This window comes from Centruroides vittatus, unplaced genomic scaffold (assembly GCF_030686945.1).
Source record: "Centruroides vittatus isolate TY-2023 unplaced genomic scaffold, ASM3068694v2 scaffold_769, whole genome shotgun sequence".
Lineage (NCBI taxonomy): Eukaryota > Metazoa > Arthropoda > Arachnida > Scorpiones > Buthidae > Centruroides > Centruroides vittatus.
Window position 1 is genome coordinate 2,837,532 of NW_027122717.1, and position 18,250 is coordinate 2,855,781.

Sequence of the window (18,250 nt, forward strand, 5' to 3'; positions counted from 1 at the left end):
TCCGTTTTTCGTGGCCCGTTGACCATTTCCAAACTTACATTAAACTACCGGTGTTCGGTGGTTATATCCATTTGGCTACTGGAGAGGACTTGTTAAGAAACTATCGTTCAGAAATAAACATTCCGATTGACAAGTGCTATATGCTACCTCTCGCAGTAATTAAGTGAATGCAATATATATATTTCTTTAAATTATATTTATTTTGTAAAACTTATATTTAGTTTATAATTTTGTTAAATTTTTTGCCAACAGATGGCGCAAGTGTAAAACAGCAAATCAAATCGAGTTAGAAATTGATTGATTTACAGAAACCCAATAAGTATTTTGAGGTGGAATGTCCAATATTAACTGAGGTAGCAGTATATAAACGTAATTGCCGAGTTTCGTAGCAATTTGTCCAACGGCCTAGGAGTGTATAGCGAACAAACAACCAAACAAACGAACATTCTCATTTATATATATATGGATAAGATTAACACATTCTAATTAAATATACGTTTAAAAATAAAAAGATCTCGAAGTTATAATTTCAGTAATTTTATACATTGTTCTTGCAGCTTATATTTTTGAATTTTTCCGCTTTCCGTTTTTGGAAATTCTTCAACGAATACGACGTATTTTGGGATTTTGAACTTGCTTATCTGGTTAAAATAAAAATTAATAAACTTCATAACTTTAATTAAACACTGAATAAATTGACACAAATTATTATCAAATCGAAGCTATTTACCTTGTCTTTGCAGAATTCTTTAACATCTTTTTCTTTAATTCCTTGATTAGGTTTCAGTTGAATGCAGGCGCACAACTCTTCTCCCATTCTCGTATCTGGAACTCCCACAACCTGTAATTTTCAACGTATAATTTAATAAGTTTTAAAAGAAAACAGTTATTTATTCACTTACGTATGCTTCGGAGACAGCAGGGTGTTTAATAAGTAAATTTTCGATTTCTTGAGGATATATATTTTCACCACCTCTTATGACGAGATCCTTAATTCTTCCAGTTACGCAAATGTTACCTTCTTCGTCCATGCTGCCGATATCACTACAGAAATTCACACGACAAATTCATTTACATACACAAGAGCAATACATTTAATATAGAAAATAGCATCGTACCCAGAATGATACCATTTGGAAGTATCCAGCACTTCGTCAGTTTTGTCCTTGTCTTCCCAATAGCCGAGAAATACGTACGGAGATCTACACAGAATTTCTCCTTTAGTGTTAAAAGGGAGTATGTTTCCGTCTTTGCCGACAATTTTGACCTACAGTAACAATTAAATCACTATTACAAATTGAAAAATAAGTATTTGTAGATAATTTAAATTGATATACTTCGACATGTTCGATCGGTTTTCCTGAATATCTCTCTGTGGGAGAACTGGCTACGGAGATCACACACGAAACTTCCGTTGTTCCATAGCCGTTCTTTAAAATAGAAACATTCCTTTTGAAATATATTTTATTAATTATTAATAAACAAATATCGTTTAATGTATTGATAAAAATTTATTTAATTTTAAGCAGACAAACGTAAGCCTATTTTAAATTATTTTATACATTTCTAAAGTCAAACATTTAATAGAAATCGCTCCAAACAACAGCCGGTCTTTATTACGGCTGTTGTTTGGAGTGATTTTTAATTTTTGAGAGTTTTTTAATATTAATGTAGAAATTTATCTGTATTAATTAAATAAGATGACGTTCAGAAAACGTACGTACCAAAATTTCTATACCTAATCTTTTCTTTAATTCTTGTATCAAATATTCAGGAACAGGAGATGCTCCAATTATACCTTTTAAATAATATTTCATTTCATTTATTGTTTTATACTTATTTTTAGGAAAATTCGTATTATTAATAGAATCTAAACAAACATAGCGGAAACAGACATATAAATGTTCAGAAAATATAAAAGAATTTTATAAAATAGCAGAAATACGTTAGGCCAAAGCAAAATGTGTGTAGCGATATTTTGATATTTCTTATACAAGTTCAAACAAATGCATATCCAAACTCTGAAAACGACTGTAGTCTACATATGTGAACTACAGTAAACGTATACAGTAGGCCATATTCGAGCTGCACGGTTAATTCTAGGCGGTTAATTCTTCAACCTATAATTCTGAAAGACTCGGAATCAAATCGAATACCAATAATTTTAAATGGGCGGTTTGTTTTAGTATATTTAGTCCGTCTGTCACCTCTCGCCTTCTCTATCGTGGATCTCATCAAACTCATAATGAATACGATTAAAAGGCGTTCTTAATGTCCTTAGCTAGGAAAAATGTCAAAAATGAAAAAGTTTGTTAAATTGATGTGATAAGGCAAGGTAACAAATAAGCTACCTGCTGAGGGAATGTTTTTCATAATAGTTTATTAGAAACTGGTCCTTACTTAGGTGTTAGACATGAGAAGAAAATCCACAAAACTCACTTGACTAGTTAGTCTACATTCGACTAGTACTTGGCCACTGAAAAGAATATTCAGTATAGAATATAAGACAACAGTGCCGAAACTTTTCATCTGGTTGGGATATAAGCTGTATGGAGGTGAGGCACAAATACTTTATATATTCCATATATATGAAAAATGTGTGCCGCGGGTTGAATTTGGCCCAGGACCATAGATTGGGCACTATTGGTGTAGAACAGTGTTTCCCAAAGTGTGGTACGCGTACCCCCAGGGGTACGGGAAGAGTTTAGTGGGGGTACACGCTGCATCGTGCTTCGGCTGTTCCTGGTCAACAAGCAGTTTACTTTTTTCGATTACAAACATAGAAAAATAATAAAAAACTTTGTTACTTTTTAGCGGTTTCGCCGGGTGCTGTGATTCTGTGTATTCCTCCACGCTATGGCCAATACAACAGTGTCATACAAAAACCTCCAGTATCTACACATTGAATTGTTACAATGTGCGCGTGCGTATTTTTAGCTTTTGTGCGATTTTTCTAACAGGAAAGGTTTGTTATGTGCTTTAGTATTAATAAAAAGCTAAAAATGCCGAATAAACCAATTTTCCTGTAGCTAGTTACTACAACTAACAATTCTTAGCAGAGACTTACTTTGACAGTGCTTCTAGAAAGACGAAAATGAGACCTAAAGTCCATATTGCTATATCTAGGAACAATATTTTCCACATAGTCTTCTATTTTGGCTTTTTCGATTTTTCAATTGCAGCAGCATATAGAAATAGAATATCCTCGTTATCTTTGGTTTTTGATTTAAAGTATATGCAATTTTTTTGACGAGGGGTATTCAGCATTAAGAAAATTATACAAAGGGTACACAGATGTCAAAAGTTTGGGAAACACTGGTGTGAAACATAACACGTAAAATTTAACCAATTAAATAGACAAGTTAGACAAGTTAAACAGAGCAGTTGTTTCAAGACTGGTAATACGTCGCTTTGCTTAAGTAGCAGTTTTCAAGAACTTATCTACAACGTTAAGTGATGACTTTTATATATTTTATACTGTATATACTCTCTCGATAAAGTATATGATTATAAATTTAAATACAGAAGAAGAAACAGAAGATTATTATAAAATAAACATGTACAGTACAGTACGTTCTTGTTCAAAAGACGAAAGCATGAATATATTCGATGCGTATGGAGTTCATTGTTTCTAATTGTTAAACGAATCATATATAGCGGTGAAATGTATATCAAGGACCATCTGAGCCTGGTTGACAACAAGCAGAGTATAAAACGCAAACGTGTAAGTACTTGCAACATCTTTCTTCATAATGTATACTATTTGGTACTTTACAGAAATTTTAGTTATACAAATCTCTTCTGTATGTTAATGCGAAGTTTGATTAAATTGTTACGTTCGTTCGTTTTACTTTTCGAAATATGAAAAAATCTGGACCGTTTTAGTGTTATATAATTTATAACATTCTTCACATTTCACAATGATCTTTACGGTTTTATGAATGTAATATTTTCTGTTTTTTTCCTCGTCAAAATGCTCTTTCATTGTAAAGTAAATACTGTAAAATATTACCTGTTTTCCAACTTTTCAGATCATAATTTGAATCGGAGAGATGTTTTAACATATCAAAATACATTGTCGGAACTCCATACACTAACGTACACCTGCATTTCATATAACGTCTCAAATGTAATTATATGTATAAATTTTAAAAATAAATCCTATGATATACTCAAGTATGTGATACCTTTCGTTTTGGATGCTCTTGAGAGAAGAAGGAGTATGAAAGACCTCCGAAGGGATGACACATTTTCCTCCAAGCTGCAACGTCATCATTGGTCCCATAATATTACCAAAGGCATGAAAGAGTGGCAGTTGCAAGCAAAGTACCACATGCTAACAAGTACATCGATAAAATTGTTGTTAATAGTTTATAAATATAACAAAATCTTTTAAAATGAAATTAATTTAATACCTCTTTATCTAATTCCATCTTTCTTGCAAAAGCAATTGAGTTATTAACTAATTGAAAATGGCTGGTTGTTGCAGCTTTTGGATTCCCTGTTGTACCCTTTTATTTTGTATTAAAACAGAAATAAGAAAATACGTATATTTTAGTTTACTTAATAAAACATTTACACTTTGAAGTGACTTATAAATATTAGGTGGAACTATTGATAAATATAAATTTCTTTATTGAGTCTATCAACCCTTTTCTGAACTAAGTTCTGCTTTCTTTAGAAAGCAGACAACTTTATAATCAGCATGTCTTTCTTTGTCGAAATTATTTAGCAGTGATAAGTAATGAAAACTAAACATTGAAGAAACAAAGTGATCACTTCATAAATGTTTATTTGTACTAATATCACATGATCCTTGAGTTTGTAAGCCTACTTTCTAATAATCACGAGTTAAATTAAGATATCATCTAATGTCTCAGTTTGTAGTGATTTGTTTATTATTTCCCCCTCTGAGGGCACTGTGGTGTCTCACGGGCCTGATAAAAGGTCTTCGTAGTGCCACAGAGTTTAAACCACACCAACAATGGGCTACCAGGTAGTGAGGAAAGCACGGAACGAACTGTCCTCCGAAAAATATTTCTAGATAGTTAGGCTACAAGGATTCGATATCGGGTTCCATAAATTTAAACACAAACAAATTTGTTTTAATTAAATGTTGTGCCATGAATATTCCTATAAGTGGCCTTAACTTAAGAACACTCAAAAACTAGAGAGATACTTAACATATTCGAATGTGGGAATCAGAATAACTGACCGCCACAACAACTGATCGTCTGTAAAGATAACTGCTAGTGACTGACCTCTCGGGTCAACTGATTGGCAAAAAGTTTTCAATTGCAGTTTGTGTCTTCCATTTAATTAATTTTATAGAATGCTAGAATTTTTCCAGTTAGTTACTGAATAATTTCCAATAAGGAATAAAATAATTTCATTGAAAAAGACTTTAAAATGGCAAGTAAAAAAGACAAAATTTATTCAGCTATTCCTTGACAAAATTATGTGATAATCCACGCAAATAAATTACAATGGAATTTTGATTACCCGAAATAGTTTCCAAAACAAAAAAGTCTAGATTGTGTAGCATTATATATACCAAAGGGTATCATAGTACATACAGAGATCAAAATCCACGTAACTAAAATTTATTACATGATCTATAGATTGTGTACATAGATATTTAGCAATCCAAGTACAGTAAGACCCCGTTTAATGCTGCCTCGTTTAACACTGATTCGATATAACGCGGTCTGCTCGAAGCCTTAAAAAAGCTCAAAATTTACGTTGGTTTTAATTATCGCGGCATTTTATTGATTCGTACAGTACATAATACGATTATATACGAACACGAACCAATCAGCAAAAGGTGGCAAAAAGGTATACTTTCTTTAAATCACTTCGCTTGGCAAGAATTAACTGATAAATGCGTGAACAGAGTGTGGAAGAAGTTATGGCCGAATGTATCCAAGAATTTTCAACGAGAAGAGCCCATCGTAGTATCGTTAGGTTGACCAAATTGTCAACCCAATCGATACAGCATGACTAGGATATAGAGACGAGCAGGATATTGAGGAGTTACTGCAGATTTCTGGTGAGAGCCTTATCAACGACGACATTCAAGAACTGGCAGAACAAGGAATTCATGTAGAACTGGAAAATATAAATTCTGTAAACGAAGAATCCCAAAAATTTCTTTACAGATTTCCTTAGTAAAAGTTTGGTAGCGATAATCGAAATTGTTAATGAAATTGTAGCAAATGATCCAGATTTTGAAAGGAGTGCAAAAAACAAGACGAGGCATTTTGGATTCGATCTCTTAATACAGACATTTGCTTACGGAAAAAAGTGACAAACTACTTGACTTTATCACAAAAAACAAGAATTTCAAGAGAGCCAGACCTTCATCACAAAAAAAAATGAACTTTACATTTCTGCGTGCACATTTCAGGTGTTATTTAACATATATTATTATACAAATTAATATAAAAATAACTTAAAATTAAAGTGAAATCTGGTTATTTTTGGTCGCGTGTTCACCTATCCCTATTTACTCTATGTTAAAATGACCTCGTTTACCGCTGTTTCGCTTAACGCTTTGTTGTCTAGGAACGCATCCCCCGCCTTAAGCCGGGTCTTACTGTACGACCAAATCTGGTGTAGAGACATGCAGAAGACATTTCCATAAAAAAAGGATAATATCAAAACTCACCATTATGACATCTTTGGCACTGCAAAGTAATAACATTAGAAGACACTAGTGCATACAGAACTGAGAATTAAAGAGCCAAAAGAAACTGATCAATATGATGTAAAACTATGAAGATGTAGAATTGAAGGCGATTAACAGTGTGTTCAGCGACTGATCTTGTGTAATGCTTTTCACATGCAATGTGATACTATCTTACGAGGTTTTCAAACTTGTAGCTTATCTTCATAAAACATTTTTAAAGTGCCCCCACAATTAAAAGTTGTTTTTTTTTTTTTTTTGTTGCTCGCAGCACCGAACTTTCAATATTAAAATTTTGAATCACTTGAAAAGAATACTTATAGTTTATTTTTCTGGCAGAGAATTTAATTTTAAAATAAAGTAGTGATAAAAAAATAGTGGAATAAGACATACAGACCGATGTAAACATGATAGTACAGGGGTCATCAAACTGAATTATTTTCTGTCGTTGGTGAAGAACTTTCCTATTTTCATTTCCATCATTCTCCTGTATTTCCTTCAACTTATACGTTCCTCTGTTAATGAGTTCGATTACATTTCTTTAATTTTAAAATCTTTACCTCCACGACGAATTTCTTTTTAAATTCAATAAATATATGTTTAATAATTTATAATAAATTATTGTAAAAATATCTAATTTAAACGATTTTAATAATTCAGTTCATAATATAGAATTAACGAAAATACAAGTGTTCCCCTACTTACGAACAGGTTAAGTTCTCGAGGTTTTGTCGTAAGTCGAAAACTAACCTAGGAAGTATGTTTGTACAGAAAATAACCACTCATTGTTAGTATTTGATTTTTCAATGTATTCGATAGAATACATTACGCTCGTTTACCCGCTCGCTACAGCTTAGTAGAGAGTGTTTTCGTGTTTTTTTTAACCTAATGCACTTAGTTTTTATAATGTCTAGTTCAGTTTCCATTGCAATAGAGTAACACTTCTTGTATTTATCTCCACTGCTGGATTTATTATTGTGTTTTGAACGCATCTTTGAAGCACTAATCGTAAAATTTTGTAAAAATTGCAAACAATAATGAAAGTCTTCGTTATTCCTACGTTACCAACTCGAACGTCATCTCATGAGCAGCAATGGAACCTCAGAATTCGCGCGAAAATGAAAAATGATGCCCCGCAATAGAAATAAGGGCACAGTAATTATTTATTAAAATAATAATTATTTATTTCTGGCCAAACACTGACTTCGACGCCTACTCACGATCGGCAAGAGAACTTCAGTTTCCGCGCGAAATTTAAAGTTTAGACATACAGTCAAATCGTTCGTAAGTTGAACGTTCATATGTAAGGGAGCACCTATATATGTATATTACTTACGGCAAGGATTTATTTGCAAGTGTAATTAGGTATTGAAGACTCTTCACTCTGAAATTGCAAAAGAAAAAAAAATTTAATACAGTATTAGAAACTTTTTAAAAATTATAAAATTTCTGTTTCTATTTATTAAGTTTTTTACGAAATTTCTAATTAAGTCTGATTGTAATCTCTTTGGTTATGTATGCGGTCTTCAGCAGATGACGTTGAAAATTAAACGGTGTTTTAATGAGAAATTCCAATAATTCTCGAAAACGGAAGATCTGCGATTTTTTAATTTTTTCACTTTAAAAGTTCGTAAAGAATTAACGAATTCGATTCTTTAAATTCAAAATCGTAACGTTAATAGAAGAATTAAACTGAATTCTAACGCAAAACTGTCTTGTTTTATCTGCTTTTGTTAAACTTTTCCAATAGAAAAAGCATTAAATTTTTATCCTCGCTGGTGATCGCGTGCATAACTAAAGACCTCACAATTGTCCTTAATTTACTGATCTGCGAGTGATTGGAATGAAAAACTGGTCAGGGAACACAGAAAGTTTGAGAAGCTCTCTATTACATAACAGTGAAACTAATGCTTAGACTAAATAAATGTTAATAAAAGTTTCATTATTTCATCGTGAAATCGTTGGCAAGATTTCGGTTGTTTTTTAACTGATCCGATAACAAAGTTTGTTAAGTCGTTGCTCTGTAGTCTTTAACTTGCGGATGTAGTCAATGGATATTTGTATGCTATCTCTTTTAATGGTAAATGTATTTAGGTAAAGCTGCCATAATAGTGTATTTCTATAAACAATATATTAAAATAAAATGTAATCTTATATTTCACAAATAATAAATATATAAACTCATTTGAATTCGAGAATTTTTAATGCTTACACTATTAATTGAATGGCTATCATACGACACCCACACTAAGAAAAATTTTATTGATCATGAATGAATTTTAATAGAAGTCGCTAAAAAATTGCTTTAGATACATTTTTAAAAAAGATTCCCCCTACATTTTTCAAAAATTTACGAAAATATCCCGTTTATCCTTTGTCATTTGAAATTCCTTAAATCTAGGCAGAAAAAAATTCGCAGAAAATATTCCATGGGGATAAAGCTTGTATACGAATAATCACATCAATAAATTTTTAGTTAATTATATATTTTTCTGAAATTTTTGACAAGTAGATTATAGAATACTGTATTGTATGTATACAAGAAGAGAGAGAAAGCATCCAAGCAAACCATGTTCAAGGTTGTAAGGTTACATATCTGAATCACTTTTACCATTAGAATTTGTGGAGTATTTTATTCGATTCCAGGGGAAACAAGTACTCCGGTTTTTTCCCTCTGCAGACGCCCATGAATCTAGGAACAAATATCTAGACTTGCAATGCTAGCGCCGAAATTGAAAAAGAGCCACTCAATGAAAAAAAAAATTTAAAAACCTAACAAAATTCTCTCGATTTATCATTATCGATAGTTGCAATAATGAAACTTTCAATTGCGGAGTATTATTTATAATCATTAACATAATAGATTTCTGAAAGAACCCTGAAATAGTGTATGCTAAGCAGAGCTTAAAAATAAAAATTCCAATTCACTTTTTATTTAGCATATTAAAAAAAACATACAAAAAATAAGTCTAATGAATTCACCCCGATTGAGAATCAAAACAGATTCTTCGGGTAAAAACACAATATATTTGCAGTCGAATAGGAGCTTTCAAGAAGCAACATGTACAAAGTTAAAACAACGATAAAAATATCCAAAAACGAATTGCTCAACTTTCTCGGCAACATTTAAAATTTTGGTGGCACCATCTGTTATGATATTTTATATAAAAACTTGTTAGATTTTTAACTATTATAAAAGCTTAATCTTGAGGATAAAGATAAGTTTTGCAAAAAAATATTGTAAATGCTAATAACGAGTAAAATCGTCATTAAAATCGCCCGACTCTACTGGAGATACACACGATCCCCATTATCTCCCCAACACTTCGACCTTTAATCACTAAAATTTTATAGCATCAATTCCTCTAATAAACAAAACTCCCTGCAAAATTTCAGAAATTTTTAACAAAAAGCACGGGAGTTATTAAGCTTCAAACAGGGTGAACAAAATCATGCCCTATAAACACACACACACTAACATCCATACATACAGAAATTACCCCCGAAGTGTTTTGAATTTCTCGACGTTCCAAGGTCGCCTGATTTCAAAAATGTAAAAATCTGAAGGGTTCATTTTTCTCTGGATTGCCATACTTCCCCTCCGTTATAATAGCCGGAAAAGTGAAAAAATATAAACGGTATGGAAGTGATCGTTAATAAAAATAGTTTCTTAAGTAGTCATCTCAGTATTTTTAAAACATTGAACGAAAGAATCTCTAGATAAGAATATTAGTCGTACAGTAGAAGTAATACTGAAAGTTGTAATTGCATTTTAATGTAACGATGCTATTTTTAAATCAAGTTAGTCCACTAATGACCGACAATAAACATTGATAGTTAGTAGCGTTTAACAAACAAGCTGGCCACGTTTTCTTCACATAACACCAGAATAGAAGCTAATTTTCCATAAAAGTCCTCTCTGCAGATACTTTTCTTGGTAGATTGTTCATGTATAGCGTTGCCTTATTTGTTGAGTTGCCATCAATACATTAATACATTAATCCAATATAATCCTATATTTAGCTACAACGTTTTCACGAATTTATGAATTTAAACCGAAAGGAAAATATATCGATAAAAGTCTATCGTATAAATAAAAAACTTACAAGAGTAAACAATTTGTCTTACTTTTGTGAACGCATTTGACTTGGATTACAATTAGGAACCTCGGGCATCGCTTCACAAATTATGTCATATAAATTCATTGATTTAAAACTTTCAGCGGTGACAATAGCCTTACATTGAATCTGAAAATATTTTATTCAGTAAAATTCTTTTTTCATAACTTATTAATTTATATTATTCTATTTTTAAAAAAATGTTTTCACTTTGTTAAGAGAATATTCCAATTCTGCTGCTCTGTATGAAGGATTTAGGCAAACCTGTAGTAATAATAATGGCAAATATCAGTATTATTAAAATAAAAATTATGTAATTATAATTATTTTACTACTAAGGGATTTCGCCCATTTGTTTTCATACAGATACTGATAAAAAATTTCCTGATAATTTATCTATTCTCGGTGTCGCCGTTTCTATTTTCTTTTTTCTTTTTGTGGCGGAAAAAGTTTTGCCACGATTTTAAGCCAAATATTTTATTTATAAAATTTTAAATTTATGCAAAAAATATATATAAGTAATTTTCTGTAATTTATTTATATATAAATTTTTACATTTATATACAGTACTCCTCGAAAGGTAATAATGGAAAACAATTTCGAGTAGCTAGTATATAAATAATTTTCTGTAATATTCTGTAATTTATTACCAATTTTCAAAAAATAAATAAATAGAGTAAATTTTTACAACCAAAATTCTAAATTCTGAAATTTCAATTTAATTCAAAAAATACTTTTTAAATATTATAAATATTTTAATAAATTTCCCCTTTTCTTTTCTTCTAAGTTAAAGTATAACTGCTTTTATATTTTTTGAAATTTTCTAAATGTTTAATTACTAAATTCAATCCTGCTTTAACAGCAGCAAACTGCGTGAGGACCCACTCGTAATTATTTGGAGACCAAATGGCAATTCGATCGTCCTTCTGCAAACCTAATCCAATCAAACCAGCAGCAAGTTGATCGACCTGAAAATATAAAATCATTGGTAAAAATATTAAATAAATACGAAATAATTAGGAAATATTAAAATTTCTTAGTACAGGATTAATTTTACAGAAACGATGCACACAAGTAGAATTTATTTAATTATTTTGCTTTCAATTTAAAGTTTTAATTATCAAAAAATATTTACAGTAACTTTATATCATCACAAGCGTGTTACTTTCATCTAAACTATAAAATAAGTTATTTAATAAGTATTTTAGCGGTTAAAATTTCTCATTTTTGAACTGTTGGCGTCTAGAACATAGTAGAAAACGTATGTAATGATACCAAAATAGGAAAAATCAAATTTTAAAAAGAGGGACGTTCGACATTCAAATGAGATTGCACTTTAGTGATGCTTCGTTTATCTATTTTGAACCTGATTTAAAATTTGTAATAATTACTTAATGATATGGGCCTATATCTAAGGAACAGTGCTTTGTAGTGAAGATACATTACCAATTTCTTTATTATATGATAATAAATAATTATTGTGTAGACAGTAATGTTAAAAAACACATTGCAGCAGGATATATCTTGTTTCTGCTGTGAATTAGCTAACTACAAGAGTACGAGAGTATAGGTAATCGTTAGTGGGCTATTCGACGTAGGGCGTATTCACTTTGCCCATTCTCATTGTGTCAAATATAGCGAGAGAGTTTAAATTACAAAGACGTAGAGCGTCTCAAGATCCGATTTGTCGTTTGTCATACGATTGAAATACTCAAACGGGAAACGCCTGTACACCGTCAAAAAAGAGTAGTGAAACTGTGTGGCATTTAGAGGCCATGCAGAGAAGTCTCGTGCACTGATCATCCACTCAATATTTGTTGGTGTCCAGCTATTTTCTCTTTAAGCATTAAAACTGGACAAAAAATGTTTTGTACTGATCTTCAGATTCTCTACGAATTTGTAATTTAATTTTACTGCTATAACAATAGAAACGAAATTCGAGCGATGGACATATCTGTTCTTGGCAATTATGAAGTTTTGATAAAAACCTCGACTTTATAAATGAAAGTGGTATAAGTTTGTTTGGAAAAAAAATTTTGTGATAGCTTTAGTGAGACATGGATGTTCTTTATATATATATATATATATTTAATAACACAGTCAATGGTTATAATATCCTCATAAATTAATTAAAAGAATATTAACTGTAAAATGTTATCGAAAGAATGTTTCTTTTTTAAGTGGAATAAATATATAACGATATAATTAGTCTATTGCCTTATATACTTCCGATTTACCATAACTGCTTTACTACGCTAAGTGTAAAAGAGAAATAACATTGAAATCTAAATAAGTTTGTTATTACTAGATATCTAAACAAAGTAACTTGCTTTTTATTTTTGTTTGTTTATACATTCTTATATAATTTAACTGAAAAAATTTCTTAATAAAGTTGATTATTCGTTTACTTCCATGTTCTTATTTTCATTATTACTTTTTACATTAAAACGAGCAATTATTTACAGTATTGTGGCATCGTCACAATGCCAGACTGCGGTTTTTAATCAAATCATATTTTTAATAATTTAATCATATCAAAATCTAAAGTATATGCTCTCCATGTCAAATTAGTGGTGTATTACCCTGCCCCTGTACATCATACTTATCCTGTTAACAATAAAGTCATGTCCGTCATCTATCTAACACCTTTCAGGGGAACTATTTGAATTGAAATAAGTGACTTCCGCTTTTCACCGGAAAATCGTATATAGTTAATTAGGACCTTCTATCCAGAGCTTTCCGTATCTAGTCTCGACTTTCATCCATCTAATTCCCTTCTTAAGATTAAGGAAGGACAGACAAACAGAAGACGACAGTGGAAATTAGAGGTCTATGTTTTCAAATTGCAGCCCAAAAATACATATCGAAAAAGCCAACTTCAAAACTTCAATTAAATTATAAATTTAAAATTGTTATTATTCATATTTTTTACAATTTGTTATTATTGAAAGTGGTATAAGTCCATTAGTGCCTTAAACAATCGTTTATTTTCCTTAACAACTTTATTAATTATTATTACATAATAAAATTTAAGTTTAAAGTTTTAAAAATTTGTTAACGTTTGTCAATATTTTTCAGTTGGTTCAAACGAAAACCCTTAAATATCTCAATGTATGCATAAATGGAATTATACCACTTTCATTTATAACGGTTCATATATTATTTTATGTAACATATACATTCTTATTTTCTGAATCAATAAATCTGATGTAATGATTACTATGTTAAAAAGTACATGGTTGTTTACCAAAACTGTTCACACATTAAAGTTGCTCAAAAACGGATCAATTGTCTCCTGTTAAATTGTTTCTATAATAAAATAAATAGTTGATAGCTCTTAGTGTCGCCAGTCGAATAGCAAATATGGCGTTTTTTTGTTTCCGTTACGTTTCCTATAAATATTAAGAGTGCTTTTATTTTATACTCATTGCGGATTCAACCAGGCCCACAACTGGTACGGTCGAGTGATAACAGACAGAGCCCCACAAATCCGGAATAGACCACTCGCGAAAATTCAGTTGCTTGCCCAAATTCGATCCCGAGTATTCTCACAAAGATAAGCTTACTGTAACCTCTTTGGTTGTGTCCGCGGTTTCCAACAGATTGCGTTTAAAATGCAATGCTTTTTCTATAGAAAAGTCCTTTTCCAAAATTCTTGAAAAAGAAGTAAATAGAACCAAACAGTTTTTTGCGTTAGAATCCAATTTAATTCTGCTATTAATTTACACTTTGAAAGTTTCAAAATCGAATTTGTTAATTCGTTACGAATTTTCAAAGTGAAAGAAAATTCAAAAATAATTAACAAATCCGATTTTAAAAATTGCGATTAGTACTTTAATAGAATTAAATTGGATTCCTTCAACCAATCGGCCATCTTTGGACACTAGGTATCATATTCTTTGTATTGTTCAGACTCATATCATGACAGATGTAAAACTTAAACCAATTGTATGATCAAATTACACCACTTCTCAAGTAATTGACCCCTATATGTTCGTTTCAAAACGAAAAAGAAAAAGAAAAACAACATGATACTTCGATATGAAAGAAAATATTTTGAGCATTTTCTATGACTATTTGTACTACATATTGAAAGTAAATTTTTTGTTATAATTTAAAAACACTGAATTAACATCAACCAAGAAAATGTATTATTTCTGAAAATACTTACCTCTTGTTTAAACTGTGTAAAAGTCTTCTTTATATTTTGAAATGGTACAGAAATGGCCACGCTGTCTCCATATTTATCAGCCGCTGTGTCTACTATATCCCCGAGAGTGGCATTGGAAAAAGTAAAACTTCCCCTTGTATGCCAATAGCTTCCACTAGTTTGATTAGATATTTGTCTAGAATAATTTCTGAAAAATTAATTTTTTCATTATTCAAAACGAAATTGGTATTATTATTATTTATTTATTTAATGTTTAAATGTTTAAAATTTCCCTTCAGTGGCAGATTGGTAAAATTGACTGAACACTGGCAGTTGATAGTGGGTTTGCGCATCGCCAATGGGCTGGTCACGCAGAGTTTGCTGAGTTTTCTTCATGTCTGTGACATCTAGATCAGTATTCCGCAATCTTTTTCTACTTGCGGCACACCCATGACTCAACACCGCACACCAAAATGTTATTCCCCTCAAAAACCTATGATATGATACTAGTAATAGAATTACGTAATGCCACTAACCTATTATTATTATCATCATTCTTATTATTATTATTTATAATAAAGAATAAAGAAACATCATCTTATTTCATCAGCGCTGAGGTAGAGAATGAAATACAAGCATAAGAAACACAGCAACTCTGATAAAAATATATAAATAAAGCTTGGCAATTGTAAAAGTTCACGTCACACCTTTGACATTGTGACGGTACACCGGTTGCGAAACACTGATCTAGATAGTGGCCATTTTCCCATAAAAATCCTTCCGGGAGGCATCCTCTCTAGGCAGATCGCGTAGCTGCAACCGACTAAACCAAACCAAACCAACACCTTTATGCACTGTACCACCAGCCGGATGATTAAAGAGCATGCTTAAACAAATGGGAAAAATACAACAGCGTTCCTTGCGCATTGGTTTAGTTTTCGTATCGTGGGTCATGGCAATCTGCCAAGTACGAATCCCTCCCGGGAAGACTTTCTATGGGAAACTGGCTTCTAATTACGTGTTATACACGTGAATTAAACCTGGAAAATTTCCCGTGGCAGCCTATTGGTGAGGTGCCAATTCGAGACCAATTACCAGTGTTGAATAGTTTTATTCACTTGCCTCTATATTATGTACTGTACTCGGAGGACCAACGTCCTCCGAGTACAGTACATAATATGGGGATTTGTCTGCAACGTTCAGTTCGCATACAACCTATGAAATTTTGGAAAAAATATCAAAATGTCCACCACTCTAATCCCGCAGCTCGCCAGACTAATTAACTTATACCGTAATTAAGTTTTTCAATCTTGTTTGATGTGAGCGCTCACTTGTAACATTATTCTTAAAGTTAAATAAAAGTTTAAATATATTTTTATAAAAAGAACATTTAATTGGAAAGTTATGATATCAAACAAATAATAATTCATCAGATTCTATTGTTTTTCTTATTTACTTTCTACAAAAGTAATTTATTTAATCTATAGTATATTTTCCAGAACAAGAATCGATATGCTGTATCTTAAATCTGTATCGCTGCGCCTTCGTAGATAAGCAACGAAAATTCTTCGAAATGCGATTACGTCATTTTATAATGTCAATATATATTTTGCAAATATATTGCAAAAAATATATATATTGCAAAATATATATTTTTTTACAAAATATATTTTTGCAATATATTTTGCAAAAATATAAAAATATTTTTACAAAATATATTGCAAAAAAAATATATATTTTTTTGCAAATATATTGTACATTTTAAACCGATTATGCGTTTAAACATAATATTTTATAATTTTATAATTTTATAATTTTATAATTTTATAATGGCAGAGCAGATAAGATGTCATTGTACTGGTACACACATCTCATAGGGACCCGAAATCGAATTCGGTTTGTTCGGAAAAAATCAAGATTTTTTTATTGGAAATCCGTTCGAGATATATCGGGTCCTGTCTCTCGCCACCCAGACCCCCCTTTTTGGGTCTGGCCAAATCCAACATAGCATTGATAAAACAGGTCATTTTAAATTGCCCTTAATAAAAAGTCCAAAGAACAGAAACAGTTTTGAATATATATACAGTTATTATGTTCTATTTCGTAACAAACACAGAATTATTTTCCTTTGAGTAAGTAGACTAGTGAATATCGGCGCCATTCTTATTTTCGGAAAGACAATAGTAACAAAACGTTTCGATGTTAATAATGAGTCCAATGACAAAATACATCGCCTTAAAATATATTGTATAAAATTCTAAATTTAAACATAAAAAATATGTTATTCTCTTTAATATTTTAAATCAAATACGTCTTTTCTACATATCATCTTAAGTTCGGCCAGGCCCATATTGGGCAAGCCGGTAGTGAGATTACAAGGCCTAATATATTCGGGACAGACCAAACCCCGAAAAATTTTTGGGATTACATCCAGGATCTATGAGCTGTAGCCGCCTTAACCGTTGGGCCGTTCTAATTGATTTCTTAGATAATATTAACTATTTATCGCTTACCTGAAATAATTACTTTTTAGTTTCAATTTTAGAATTTGTCTGCACCAATGCATCATTACTTATTTTACAATTAATTTCTTTCTTCAAACAGAAAATTTACTTCGCGCTATGACCTTCTTATAACAATAAGAAACGGTAACCAATAATAAACAGTCAGAAATTTATCTGTTAAGCACACGTGACTGTTCCTGTCATTAATCACAATAATAATTTTCGGAATACAGTTTAAAAATTAAAGTCCGTTATCGTTTACTATAGCAATTCTCTGCGTTATCTGTCGTAAATGAGATAAATAAATGAAGAGAGAATTATTATTTATCATTTTGTAAAAAATAATTTCGAAATAATTAACTCACGCAAATATTTAGTTTCTTAGCTGTTTTATGTCGAAGTATGTCAATATGCCCCGTTCACGGGAGGACCTAATTTACATATCCTCGCGAGGGGCCTACTCCCCAACGACGCCCGGAAGGTCAAAGGTCTCAGACAGACAAAACGGGCCGAAACTAGCTATCCGGGACGCCTAATTTCCATAACGACACGAGGGGCAACATCGCCGATGACACCCGCTTTAAGGCAGCGAAGGTCAAAGGTCAGGGAGCCCCGGAAAGGGCCGAAAACGGCGGCCCCAGATCGCCTAATTTGCATAAGTACAGTACGTGCTGCGCAAAAGCTATATCGTGCCATAATTGTGCTTGCATCAGGGGGAGGAGGCATTAGATATCTGCAGTCTTATGTTAAGCCTATCCGGACATTTCAATTTTCAACACGAGTGTTGAGTGTT

General features: G+C 31.5%; 1 protein-coding gene across 1 annotated transcript; it reads right to left on the reverse strand.

Annotated features, from left to right (window-relative positions):
• Window positions 1-491: 491 nt before the first annotated feature.
• On the reverse strand, window positions 492-17,601 carry LOC136989746 (medium-chain acyl-CoA ligase ACSF2, mitochondrial-like). Its single transcript, XM_067287997.1, has 16 exons — window positions 17,467-17,601; window positions 14,975-15,161; window positions 11,643-11,771; window positions 11,014-11,067; window positions 10,814-10,932; window positions 8,022-8,069; window positions 7,083-7,200; window positions 4,416-4,511; window positions 4,188-4,336; window positions 4,013-4,104; window positions 1,725-1,798; window positions 1,338-1,430; window positions 1,119-1,267; window positions 903-1,044; window positions 731-841; window positions 492-641 (listed from the first exon to the last, which is right to left on the reverse strand). Exons 1-16 carry the CDS (start codon window positions 17,520-17,522, stop codon window positions 522-524), a joined length of 1,737 nt encoding a protein of 578 aa, XP_067144098.1. The 5' UTR covers window positions 17,523-17,601; the 3' UTR covers window positions 492-521.
• Window positions 17,602-18,250: the final 649 nt, after the last annotated feature.